This window comes from Priapulus caudatus, unplaced genomic scaffold (genome assembly GCF_000485595.1).
Source record: "Priapulus caudatus unplaced genomic scaffold, Priapulus_caudatus-5.0.1 Scaffold494, whole genome shotgun sequence".
Lineage (NCBI taxonomy): Eukaryota > Metazoa > Priapulida > Priapulimorpha > Priapulimorphida > Priapulidae > Priapulus > Priapulus caudatus.
In genome coordinates, this window is record NW_014577555.1 from 165,948 (window position 1) to 179,278 (window position 13,331).

General features: G+C 44.2%; 1 protein-coding gene across 1 annotated transcript; it reads left to right on the plus strand.

Moving 5' to 3' along the window:
- Positions 1-11,847: 11,847 nt before the first annotated feature.
- Positions 11,848-13,068, plus strand: LOC106810992. The gene has a single exon (XM_014814498.1). It carries the CDS (start codon positions 11,848-11,850, stop codon positions 13,066-13,068), a length of 1,221 nt encoding a protein of 406 aa, XP_014669984.1.
- Positions 13,069-13,331: the final 263 nt, after the last annotated feature.

Here is a 13,331-nt window from a genome sequence, read left to right on the forward strand (position 1 = left end):
AAGGCTAGTAAATGACGAATTTCCCTTGTTTATTGATGTCACACTCCTTCCCTATTAAGTATTATCTACTCCTGATATGTATATAAGTGTAAATGTGTAGCGGCGTGCGGTGTACCTGTGTCTTGCAGAGGAGCATTTAACCGGCATTTACAGGTAATTATCGGCAATACAAGGCGAAAGAGAGTAGAGAAACATTGGTAGTAAATACATTTCGTGGTTATTCAGCATTGCTTTTTTATTGAAAATGCTCCAAACGTCTGTGGTCCGCCTGGTCTCTCGTCACTTTACCTTGTGTTGTGATCACGCTAGGCAGCCTAAAAAAGCTGTGTGGCTCTCTCTGATACCGATTGCTGCAGTTGACAACACCACAGAAGAGCGGCGTTGTGATGGATTTGCTTAATAGGCGAATAAAATGAGCAGAGGTGCGTTGCTCAATGTACTTGTACCATGCCTGAACTGGGTTCTGGAACCCAAATGGCCGGCGGCGTTGCATTGTGGGTAATATGAAAAATCGCGGAACCCTCTATAGTAGATGCACTGAGCTCTATTAATGAACTCAGTGAGTAGATGTATAATCGGGGACGGAAGGTAGTGCAGCTGCTGCCACCCAGCGAATAAAGTACAAACTAAACTCCAGTTCACTATGCTATTTCGCCCTCAATGACCGCACGTTCGGGAAATGGATTATACACTAATTTCATGGTCACTAGGCTTTATTTTGCATGACAACGTTACTTCAGCAACATTTCAACGACAACAACATTTCAGCAGGTTCACCTTCGGCAGGTCTCCATCACAGACTAACGGATACACAGACTGGACACTTCGTATACCCTGTTTGTTAAACGTTTCGATGGTTCTGCCCCTGGCGAATGAAGCGGTCAACTACTCGAAATGGCATCGGGGGTGTCTATATTCAAGCCGGTACGGGAGATTACGGTACGCATATATTTGCTAATATATTGACTAATCGTGCGTCAATAAACTCAATATTCACAGAGACTATAGCTAAGACATGTGTCTATAGGTATCTAAAATGTTAGAAATTTAATCATCTGTAATTCACTTCCGCGCGCATATATTTGCTAATATATTGATTAATCGTGCGTCAATAAACTCAATATTCACAGAGAGTATGGGGGTGTCTATATTCAAACCGGTACGGGAATCATTTGCATAATATATTCTAGATATATTCCCAGATATAGCGTTTTTCAAGTTTCCCACAGAGCATGATAGGTACTAGATTTATGTTGCATGTTATATACGTTTGCAAATAATAAATTCGTTAGAACGGCAATGACAGATGCAGTGACTCACTAACTGCTGTGCACACGAACAGAGACCGTACTTATTGATTGTTTAATTATATGTAATCATAATATCAATGTAAACTAATACAAGATACAATATTGTAAAGCTAACAGTTAAAAGTTATGGAAAACACTACTTGGTTCGGTGAACTGTGTAATTCTGCTGCCCTTTGTTCTGTGAAAAATACCAGTTAAAACGATATGCAATTTGTAAATAATACACCACATCACATATGACACATGTAGATGATCATGTACATAGACTTCGGAAGTGGATCTGCAACATAAGAAGAGCCGACATTGACGGGTTAAAAGACAGCCAATGCAAATATCTGCCAATTTGCGAGAATCATTTTGAGGCATCTCAATTTATGTGTCCAGCTGACAAGGTTAAAATCATTGGCTGCTTTGAAATGTGATATGCTGTACCTATTTAAAAATATAACTATTATTAATATGGGAAATTACTAAAATACATTGCTTTCTCTGCTTCTCGTCGTGTGACTCATGGGTCGTTATACATGTACCAGGCTTGATTTCATAAAATATACATAAACAGAAAAATACGGTTGAGAAATATTCACTGCTGGGCACTGAAGTATATCATTATTGCTTATGGCAATATCAAAACTAAACCAACACATGCTGAATAATTTTGCTAATAAAAAATTCAAACTGTCTGTATTTTACCTTATTTTCCATAATTCCTTCACCCGATCCCTTCCACCTTTATTAAAAACACAAGGGCAAGTCAAAAATTTAAGAGGCTAAGAAAGGATGCAGTTTCATCTCTGATAGAAGTCAGTAACCCTCCTGCACTCCGAACCTAGAAACAAGCAGAATTGTAAATTGCTGAAGCTCCAGTACTTGTGATTAAGCTTCTTAGCAATAAATGTGATTAATGGTATTTGAGTAAAAAATATAGAAATTATATCGTCTTTATATTATTATTATTGTTTGTAGAAAAAACAAACATCTCACAAAATCCGGTCACAGACTGAGGAATAAATTAAACTACAGACTGTAGCACAGTCTACCGTGTGCACATTACGCATTGTGATGTTATGTCTGTATTGTGCATTAGTCTGTGATACGGTGTGGATGATCGTTTTGCATGTAAAAATAAATGTACAGCCGTTTAATAGAGCACAATCTACTTGAAGACTAACATTTGACCTTTTAGATTCAGGAATGTATAATTAAACTCCAATCCAAATATTATAATTAACGATAGAGACGTTTTAATGTTACAACGTTACACATCCACAGTGTGTCACCACAGCCAGATTTTTAGTGTACCGCTTCATTCGCTAGGCGGCGCCACCATTCAATTCCATAACACTATTTTGGCGTTGTGTCCAGTCTGTGTACCCGTTAAGGGTAATGCTATCTCCGTTAGTCTGTGTCTCCATTGCGATCGGTAAGTGCTGCCATCTCTACGAACAATTATTAACTAGAAAAAGCATGGCTTTTCCGGCCAAAGAAGGATTTTCCGGCCAGCGCTGTAAAAGCGTGACACTGTTTACGGGCATGGATGTCCAGAAAGAGAGATTCTCCCGGGCCCCATTTATTACTCGAACCTGAGTGGACAATAACAACGAGTTGCGCGTGACGTCATAACTACGAGTATGCATCAATCTGTTACATCTCCCTTTTCCATATGCTTATAAACATTGTGAGAGCTAATAAAGACAGCATATACTTGTATGCTAGATATTAATCGTTACGGTTCAAATGCTTATTTGTTATTTCTATTGCTATAGATATGGTACCTCAGTTCAGCGAGTTCTCAGTTACTATGTACGTGAATACATGTATTTGCAAATGTCACGACAGTACCTATGACGTAACAGGTAATAGACAAACATAAATGATTACTGAGCGCACCAGCATAACTAAACGGATGCTGACTAATCAACGTTCTAGATCAACAAACTTTCTACGAACTACGAACTGTATATATATCTAAACAAAACTCACAACTAGAATAACTGTTCAACTACAAGTGTTACAATGTTCAGGTCTGATAGTCCGCATATTTTTGTGGCATCTTTACTACCCTTCCGCGATTGGCAATACGTATAATGGATGGAACAGTGTATGTTGCACTGGATGGAACAGCATGTGCTGTAGTGGATGGAACAGCATGTGCTGTAGTAGATGGAACAGCATGTGCTGTAGTGGATGGAACAGCATGTGCTGTAGTAGATGGAACAGCATGTGCTGTAGTGGATGGAACAGCATGTGCTGTAGTAGATGGAACAGCATGTGCTGTAGTGGATGGAACAGCATGTGCTGTACTGGATGGAACAGCATGAACTACGTTGGACGGAACAGTGTGCACCGGACTAGATAGAACAGTGCACCCTTGACTGGACGGTTGTTGATCATCTGGTGGCAAGATGATAGGCGGTGGTTCATTCGTCTTCCTCAAATGTCTGCGGTTTCTTCGATATTCGTGTCCATCACAGCTGACAATGTAGGAACGTGGATTGCCGCCTGCTGTGCCAGTTACGATTGCTGGTTCTCACACTTTCCCTTTCTGGATTCGAACAACGTCGCCAGGAATCAGATGTTTCAGGCTCTTCGCACCACGATCGTAGTACAACTTCTGACGCTGCTGACTGTGGTGTAGCTGACTACGTGCCTGCACAGTCTGTGGCTGAAGTAGCTTGCCTGTTGTCGGTAGCTTGCTCCGTAGCATTCTGCTCATCAGCAGTTGTGATGGAGAATGTGTCATTCCAGACACAGGCGTGTTGCGATACTCAAGCAAAGCTACATACGAGTCTCTCCCATCCTCCGCAGCTTTCCTGAGCAATTGCTTCATGGTGTGAACTGTCCTCTCACTTAAGCCGTTGGACTGGGGGTATGTCGGACTAGACGTTGTCAAACTAATCCCCCACTCCGCCGCGAATTTGCGGAACACCCAACTCTGAAATGGCATGTTGTCTGTCACTAATTCCTCTGGAATTCCGTGGCGGGCACACACACTCTTAAAGTGCGTGACCACTGTGCTTGCCGTCTTGTCAGGGTACTTCGAATAATAGTCCACGATGACCAAATAGTCTTTCCCACTTATCTCGAACAAATCTGCCCCTACTTTCTGCCAAGGTCGCTCTGGAATGTCATGAGGAATCATTGGCTCTTTCTGATTCTTACGTTTGTGGTGAAGGCATACTGAGCATTTTGACACATAGTTCTCAATATCCGCTGCCATACCGGGCCAGAACATAACAGATCGTTCGCGAGCTTTGCACTCCCCCCCCCCTAGGTGGCTCTTATGTATTATCTGCAGCATGTCCTTCCTCAATATATATGGCTGGAACAATCAATTTCTCTCCCAAGAAGAGCAATTCGTCGGCTTCATATATCTCATCTCTGAAAGCATGATACTGACGTAACTGTTCCGGTACTCCTTTCTTGTGTGTGGGCCAACCGCCATACACGATTTTCTTCAACTCTTGCAACTCACTATCAGCATTTGTTGCCGACCTGATCTCGTCTATCTTCTTAGCTGAGGCTGGAAGCTTTTCAATGAGCACATGCACCATAACTTCCACTTCCTCATCACATGACTGATCATCGCCGTTAGTGTTTTCCAAGTACGCTCTGGTTAGCGTATCTGCCATGTACATGTACTTTCCAGGTACGTATCGTACATTCAGCGTGTAGCGTTGCAGCTGTATCATGAGACGTTGCAGTTTAGGTGAAGCTTTGCAGAGTGGTTTTCGTACTATGACCTCCAGTGATTTGCGATCAGTTTCCACTTCAGTGTCTTTGCCGTATATGTACTCATGAAACTTCTTGCACGCAAAACAAATCGCCAGCATCTCCTTTTCGATCTGAGCGTAGTTCTGCTCAGCTGACGTCATCGAACGGGATGCGTACGCTACAGGTTGTCCACTCTGTAGGAGACATGCACCTAGGCTTGACTGTGATGCATCTGCTTGAATCTTGACTGCCTTCTTTACATCATAGAATTTTAACCTGGGTTGACTGGTCAAGATACGCTTCAGCCACTGCAGTGCTTGTTCATGTTTGGGTTGCCAGTCAAAAATCACTCCTTCTCGAAGTAAATCTTTCAACGGTGCAGTGATATCCGATTCATTCGGAATGTACTATGCTAAGTACTTCACCATACCCAGCAGTCGCTGCAGCGCCTGTTTGTCTTCTGGCTGTGGCATATTGGCAATCGCTTCCACTTTCTTGTCATCTGGTTTTAGCCCTTCAGCCGATACAAGGTTTCCCATGTATTTGACCTCTTTGATCTTATACTGGACTTTGTCCTTGTTAAACTTCACATTTCGTTCCCTGGCCCTGTCCATGACTCTGCGAAGTATCATGTCATGCTCTTGGTCATCTACAGCAGCTATGATCATGTCATCTGCAATAACATGCACCCCATTTATGTCACCGAATGTCTCCTCATTGCGTTTCTGCATCACTTCACTTGCTAAACATATACCGAATGGCGTTCTGCGGAACCTATACCGTCCCCACGGTGTATTAAATGTACACAGATACGACGACTCTTCAGTTAGCTTCACTTGCCAATAACTGTCCTTGCCACTCAGTTTGCTTTGGACGTCTTCTGGAGTGGGTATACTGTATCGCTCACGCTCGATGGCTTCATTAAATGGCTTCGGGTCCAGGCATAGACGCATGGAACCGTCTTTTTTCTCTACAATCACTAGATTGTTGACCCAGTCTGTTGGTCTGTCGACACGAGCTACAATTTCTTGTTTTTCTAGCTTGTCCAGTGTCTCTTTTAGCTTTTCTTGTCGTGCATATGGTATCTTCCTGTTCGGTTGTATGACTGGCGGAACATCTGGGCGTACCTCGATATGGTATGGTTTTTCAAACTGACCTATACCAGTAAACACATCCTTGTACTCCATCACTAAGCTTTTCTTTGTGATCGGTCGTGATAGCATGTGTGATGTTCATTCACACGGCACACCAAGTTCAGTGTCTGACAGGCCTGGTGACCTAGAATTGCAGTGTTAGTCGCATCTGTGACATAAAAACTCAGCCTGTGTTCATCACCACTAGGTGCCACAGTGCACGTCTATCTTACCAAGTGGCTTAATACTGTGGTCACCAAATGCCGATAATATGTTTTCGTTTTCCTCAAATGGTATTCCGTTCTTCATAGACTTGTATGCACTGGGGGTAGAACATAGCTTCTACACCGGGTGTCCAAACTCGAACGCGTATCAGTTTGCCCTCTACTCTGAGATGTGTACACTACTTAGACGATCTCTGTTGTGATATGTGAACCCACAAACAACGCGAACAAAAAGAGGGGGGCCATAAACAAGCATCCTTTCTGTGTCAGGCTGTCATGCATTGACCGTGTAAACTGCTCTGTTGCTTGGTTGCATTGCTTGACATATTCTGTCCACTACCCTTGCATACAACAGCAAAATGATTTTTCTTATGACACTTCATACATGTCTTTCCATATGCTGGACACTTCCTCGATGGATGCTTCATGCCACAGTACTTGCATTCCGTGAGATTGTGCACTTTCTGGCTTGCCCGGGAACCTGCCGCGCTCTGCTTGTGCCAAGCCTGTTTTCCCGCGGTTTTGTGCAAGGCGTGCACGCTAGCCATAGCACTACTACTAGCGCTCATAGACTGTAAGTATACTTTACTAACCTCAGCTGCCCTGCATATGTCCGCAGCCTTGTCGAGCGTTAGATCTTTCTCCCCAAGTAGCCTTTCTTTAATCCTGTCATCCGCCACACCAAACACAATTTTGTCCCTGACCATGAGATCACGGGAGTCTCCAAACTTGCACGATGCAGCACGAGTCCTCAAATCAGTGACCCACTGATCGGTAGTATCTCCCTCGTGCTGGTTGCGCTCCCAGAACTTATACCGTTCGAACACAGTGTTCTTTCTTGGCTCACAATACTGCTGGAATTTTGCCAATAATACGTTGACACTTTTCTTGTCTACTTCGTTATTCCAGGCAAATGTGCTGTGAATTTCCTGAGCCTCATGTTCGGCACAATGAAGTAAGATAGCAACTCTCGTTGCCGCCGGCTTTTTGTCGACTCCCGTGGCTGTCGCATAGACCCTCCACTGTCCAACCCATTTCCTCCAGTTCTCTGCGACATTCCCGTCAAACCTGCCCTGTTCTGGAGGCCTAAGATGCTCCATGGTCTCGCGTAAATACCACAACTTCTGACACCATGTAAAAGCGTGACACTGTTTACGGGCATGGATGTCCAGAGAGAAAGAATCTCCCGGGCCCAATTTATTACTCGAACCAGTGTTTAGCGAACTTAGTGGACAATAACAACGAGTTGCGCGTGACGTCATAACTACGAGTATGCATCAATCTGTTACAAGCGCCATTCCTCATTGACTGATTGTTTTGATCGTGTTTGTCGAGTAGTTCATAGTTTGAATATATTGACATTTCGGAGCCAACACCAAGATACTACGGCTCAAATGGGACTCGATAGTCAGTGTAGGCTGCAGCCTCGTTTCGTGTCACTGTGGATACGCGCACCAATACGATCAACAGGGAGCAAATATCACCCAACTACTAACGCAGATGGGGTCGTTGTCGTATCAGGAACTACAGATATGTACCCGAGGTAGTTTTAGGTTGTTTAGTAATTAGTATTATGTTTATATTTTTATATGAGGTATGTTTTGGGTTAGGGTTAGGGTTAGGGTTAGGGTTAGGGTTAGGGTACACTTCTGTAGTACAAGTCTGGTATACTTTGTGTATACATATATGTACCTCGTGTACATATCTGTAGTACCTAATACGACAACGACACCTTCAGCACTATTAACTGTATACTGTTAGCGAATGGCATCTCCGGATTTTACTACTAGAAGAAATCGTAAACCAAACCCCAAATTCTTCAGCCCAAAACCAGCCAAAAACAAACCTGACATAACACCAGAGAGTAAAGTGGCTGCTAAATCCAACACAGTGCAACAGGCAAGTAAACGCACTAAGCGTGGAGGACCAACCCCAATAGCAGTTACAGACACGGACAAGGGAAATTGCCCCTGCACAGTAACAAGTGATGACGGCACACAAGTGCAATGTGACCAGTGCAATCAATGGTGGCACAACACTTGTGCAGGTATTAATGTCAGGGAACTGAATAAATACACAAACTTGGAAAAGTACTTACCATATAAGTGCTTGTTTTGTCAACTTAGTGACATACAAACATCGATAACACTTAGAGTTGAAATTTCAAGCCGACTCACAGTGGCCAAGTCAGTGTCGGCACACCCTAGTTATAACAGTACAGACAATAAACATACCAACGTACAGACTGCTACACCTGTCAACTTGGTCAGTCTATCAGGTAACACAGGTATACCATCACTAGCGGATATCCCAATCATCAACATCGGTGACCAATCCGATCCGGGATTTGATAAAGATAGCAAATATATTGTTGTAATTGACAACATACAGGAACCGGTCAAGTACCAACACTCAAAGAGTATTTTGGCTGAGGTATACAAACATAAACCAACATTAAGAGTATATCACGCATACCCGCTTCCTGCAGGGGGTATTTGTCTACAGCTGCACACGGAAGAGGACGAAAGGACTGCTCTAGAAAGGTGGCCAGAGGGAGCATTTGATTCGCCAGACATACAGCCACATATACCAGCAAGTAGACCACTGCTCAACACAGTTGTGGTAAGGAACGTTGAGACCAAGCTCACGGACAGAGAGATAGTAGAAGCACTTGCGCGCAGATACAAGGAAACAGGGTCAGTAAAACGATTCCGGAACCGACATACCACCAAACCACTGCCCGTAGTAAGTGTATGTTTTAGCAGAAGCTCCACGGCAACACAGACTCTAGGCGCGGGTGTTGAACTGTGTGGCAACAACTTGCCGTGTGAACCAAAAAGGGCTAATAAAGTAATCAGGTGTTACAGGTGTCAGACTTATGGACATATAGCTAGGAGCTGCAGACTCAACGCGGCCTGCGTTAGATGCGGAAGTCAACACGATAGGGAAAGTGGACCCTGTGACGCACCTATACATTGCGTAAACTGGAAAGAAGAACATTTTGCAGACTCGGCGAAATGTAAGAACTTTCTGACAATAAAACAAAATCTTCAAGTCAGATCTATTCGCAGAGTATGATGTGAAATTGCTTCCTAACACAACTATGAAGCAAGTAGCAGGTATAAGGACAACCGTGATTCTCATCGTTACTATTTTTCTGAACAACATGAGACTGCTTTAGCTAAACACCAGAGCAATATCAACATCGAAGCGGTACATAGGAAACTACGCTGCTACTAGCAAACTGGATATTCTATGTTTGTCGAAAACATGGAACACAGATGACAAACCAAAAGTAAAGAACTTCACACATTTCTGGAAAAACCGGAAAAGAAACAACAGATGAGGAGTGGCCATACTTGTTAGCAAAAACATTAAGGCGGTGCACAGATTTGACCTCGAAGTGGACAATCTTAAGGCAATATGGATTGAAACCTGTATTTCCAATCAGCGAATACTCGTGGCATCAGTATACATACGACCAGGTAACAGAGCAAACCTAGTGCTACTGGAAAGCGTCATAGACAGTATGCCACAGAGCACACCCGTCATCTTGACAGGGGACGTCAATGCACGATGTGACCAATGAGACAATGGAAACAAATTTGGGATAGCTTGGACACTTGGGAAACAGCTGGAAATGATTGCTGTGACACACGGCTTCAGTATCCTGAATGACGGCACACCAACGAGGATCTTCGGGGGTCACAGCAGTGCCCGGACGTCACTCTTAGTTGAGGCGTACATTGTCCTGGCAAGTGGCACGTCGACCACCAGATAGTAGTGAACTCGGACCACTCGCCGATAATACTGCAATACGAGAACACCAGGTAACCAACAAAGACCAGATGGGATTTGGAAAAGACTGATTGGCAGAATTGAAAAACCAGCATCGACACTGAAATGGAAAATTGGCTTACAGCCATCACAACTGACACTCTGGCGGAGGACGTATGTAGGTCGTTTACAGACTCAATCATAAACTGTGCAAACTCTACTATAAAAAGAAAAAAAGTATGCTCACACTCTAAGCCATTTATGACAGACACTGTCAAAGCACTTCTTAAGAAATGTAAAGTGGCCAGAAACCGGTACAGGAAACGGAGAGACCCAAAAAACTGAAAACGTGCACAAGAAGTAGTCGCTAAGTTCATGGAGGCATACAACATCGCCAAACAGGAATGGATGGACAAAATCAGCGAGGAGATCACTCTGTCAGGGGGAAATATGTGGCAAAAGATCAATAAAATTATTAAAGGGAACAACACATCAGTTGTACAACCACTCCGACTAAACAATACACCTTTGACGATGAGGAAATCTCCAACAGGATGCGGGATGTTCCTATACTTAGAACACATGTACCACAAGACAGCTTTGACAAGGACTGGTTCGATAAAATCAACACCGAAACAGAGCAGATCATAACGGAGGAACACAATACTGCCAACACAGCAGATTTATACAACACAGACCTCAACATCGATGAAGTCAATACAGCTATAAAGATGATGGAAATACAGTCGGCACCAGGGCCAGATGCAGTGCTGCCCCGAATGATCTCGGAGGCGGGGGATATGACTCGCGAAGCACTCCACACACTTTTCCAGATCTGCTAGAAAGATCACATAGTACCAGACATGTGGAAGGAGGAGAACAGGATTTATATACCTATACCCGGGAAAACGTATTACCACGTATAAAAAGCAAGCTGACCTCTCCGCTTGACAAGCGTGGTAGGAAAACTGATGGAACGTATCATCTGTTGTCATCTGGTATGGCATCTTGAAGCAAACGGACTAATGAACCTTCTACAGTTTGCATATCGACGCAACCGGAATATCACACAAGCGATCCTTACGTTTGCTTTAGACATTTTAGAGGGCTTCAAGAGAAACGAACACACGGTGGCTACGTTTGTTGACCTGGAGGGGGCTTTTGACAGCGTGTGGCGCGTAAGGGTAATCCACAAACTTTGGACAGCGGAAATCAGAAGCCGTATGCTACTGTATGTGGCGAACTACCTCAAGAGGCGTAAGGAAAGGAATCTCATCAACTCCTTCCAATCGACGTGGATCACCACAGATCTGGGTGTACCTCAAGGATCAGTTATCTCCCCGATACTTTTCCTCATCTTCATCAGGGAAATGACAATCGCAATACCAAAACGAGTATCATATGCCGATAACCTGTTCGCGTGGACCAAGAACCTCGATATTTCCGAGGCAGAACAGGACATGCAAGAAAAAAGTCATTCAGATCCTGGAGTCGAACAAGAAATGGAGACTTAACATTAATGTCACCAAAACAGAGGTTATCTGTTTCACTAAAAAGACTGGACTTGTAATCAACATCAAAGTGGAACGCAGAACACTTAAACAAGTCGGTGAGAAAGTTTGCCTAGGGGTCATGCTAGACCAACATTTGACATTCGTGACACACACGAATAACACAGCAAGGAGAGCAATGGGGGCACTAACCAAAATCAGTGCACTGATGGCCGATATTGGGGGCCTAAAGATGGAAATAGGGGCCTCCCTATACAAGGCTTGTATCCGCCCCCTACTCGAATTTGCATACCCAGTTTGGTGCTGCGCTCCCATAGACCAAATTCTGAAACTGGAGAGGGTACAGCGGATTGCACTCCTCAGGGCATCAGGGACCCTAAATTCGACACCTACAGCTGCCCTGGAGGTGATGACCAACGTACCACCGCTCAGAATACGCTACGAGGAGATACTCGCACAGGAATTTATACGCATCCATAGGAAGCCACACACCAACCATCTTAGGTCCATGGTGCTGCAGCACCTGGATGACAGGAGCTACATGGACCACCGTATCCTCACGCCGCTGCACCAGATAAAAATGGCCGTGAAAGACTTGTGCAGAGAGTTCGACCCGAGGCGGGTCGATCACGAACTAGTGTATCTGACGGAACGTATGCACTCATCCATCGTTATAAGAGCCACCAACACCTGGCAAACACTAGGAAACAGTAAGACCAGAACATCCATACAAGCCTCCGCGGCCCGGAAGATCACACAACAACAGAACAGCGAGACCGATAACAACTGGATCATCGCCTTTACTGACGGATCAGCACTCGGTAATCCTGGCCCGTGTGGAGCGTCTGCTATTATCTACGCGAACGGTATGGACAGTGAACCATCCTCTATCAGGAAAGCTGTGTCCAAGAAAAGTAGTAGTTACCATGGAGAAATCTATGCAATTTACTTGGCAGTTGACTTCACCGTAAACTACTCTACTACACACCACATTGCAGGCATTAGAATCTTCTCAGACTGTCAAAGTGCCATCTTGACAGTATCAAATTCGACCCAGCATAACAACTTTACATCGCTCTGTTCGGACATCCTTGAACGTGTACAACAGCTCTACGACAAGGAAATCGACGTCGACATTTGCTGGGTTGCTGGTCATGCGGGACTGGCAGCAAACGAGTTAGCGTGCGCAGAGACGAAAATAGCAGCTCATGAAGCAGCAGACATAGAGGATGCAGAACATCAAGCGCCCCTGTCTCTGTTAGAGGCAAAAGGAGAGACCAGGAAAGCAGTTATACGGAAATGGCAACATCGGTGGGATATATCGGAAACAGGAAGGACCTATTACCAGAACAAGCCCTCAGTCACAGTTAAAAGCGTGCGCAGCAAGCAATACAGATAGAGCAATTGAATGCAATGTCAACCGCATTAGAACGGGCCACACAAAGCTTAAAGAACATCAGTACAAGCTTGGCGCAACTGACAGCCCCCTGTGTGCAAGCGACCAAGTAATAGAGACAGTCGAACACAAACTACTTCAATGTACGTTACTAAACTACAACAGAGAGACTCTTACCGACACCATAGAGCTTGGATATGTTACAACAGATACACCACACTTTAACAGGACCATAGACATACTGACTCCTACAGGAGAAAACAGTC

Excerpts from the sequence above, each read along its gene's own strand:
- LOC106810992 (XM_014814498.1), top strand. The coding sequence starts at position 11,848 with ATGGGGGCACTAACCAAAATCAGTGCACTGATGGCCGATATTGGGGGC.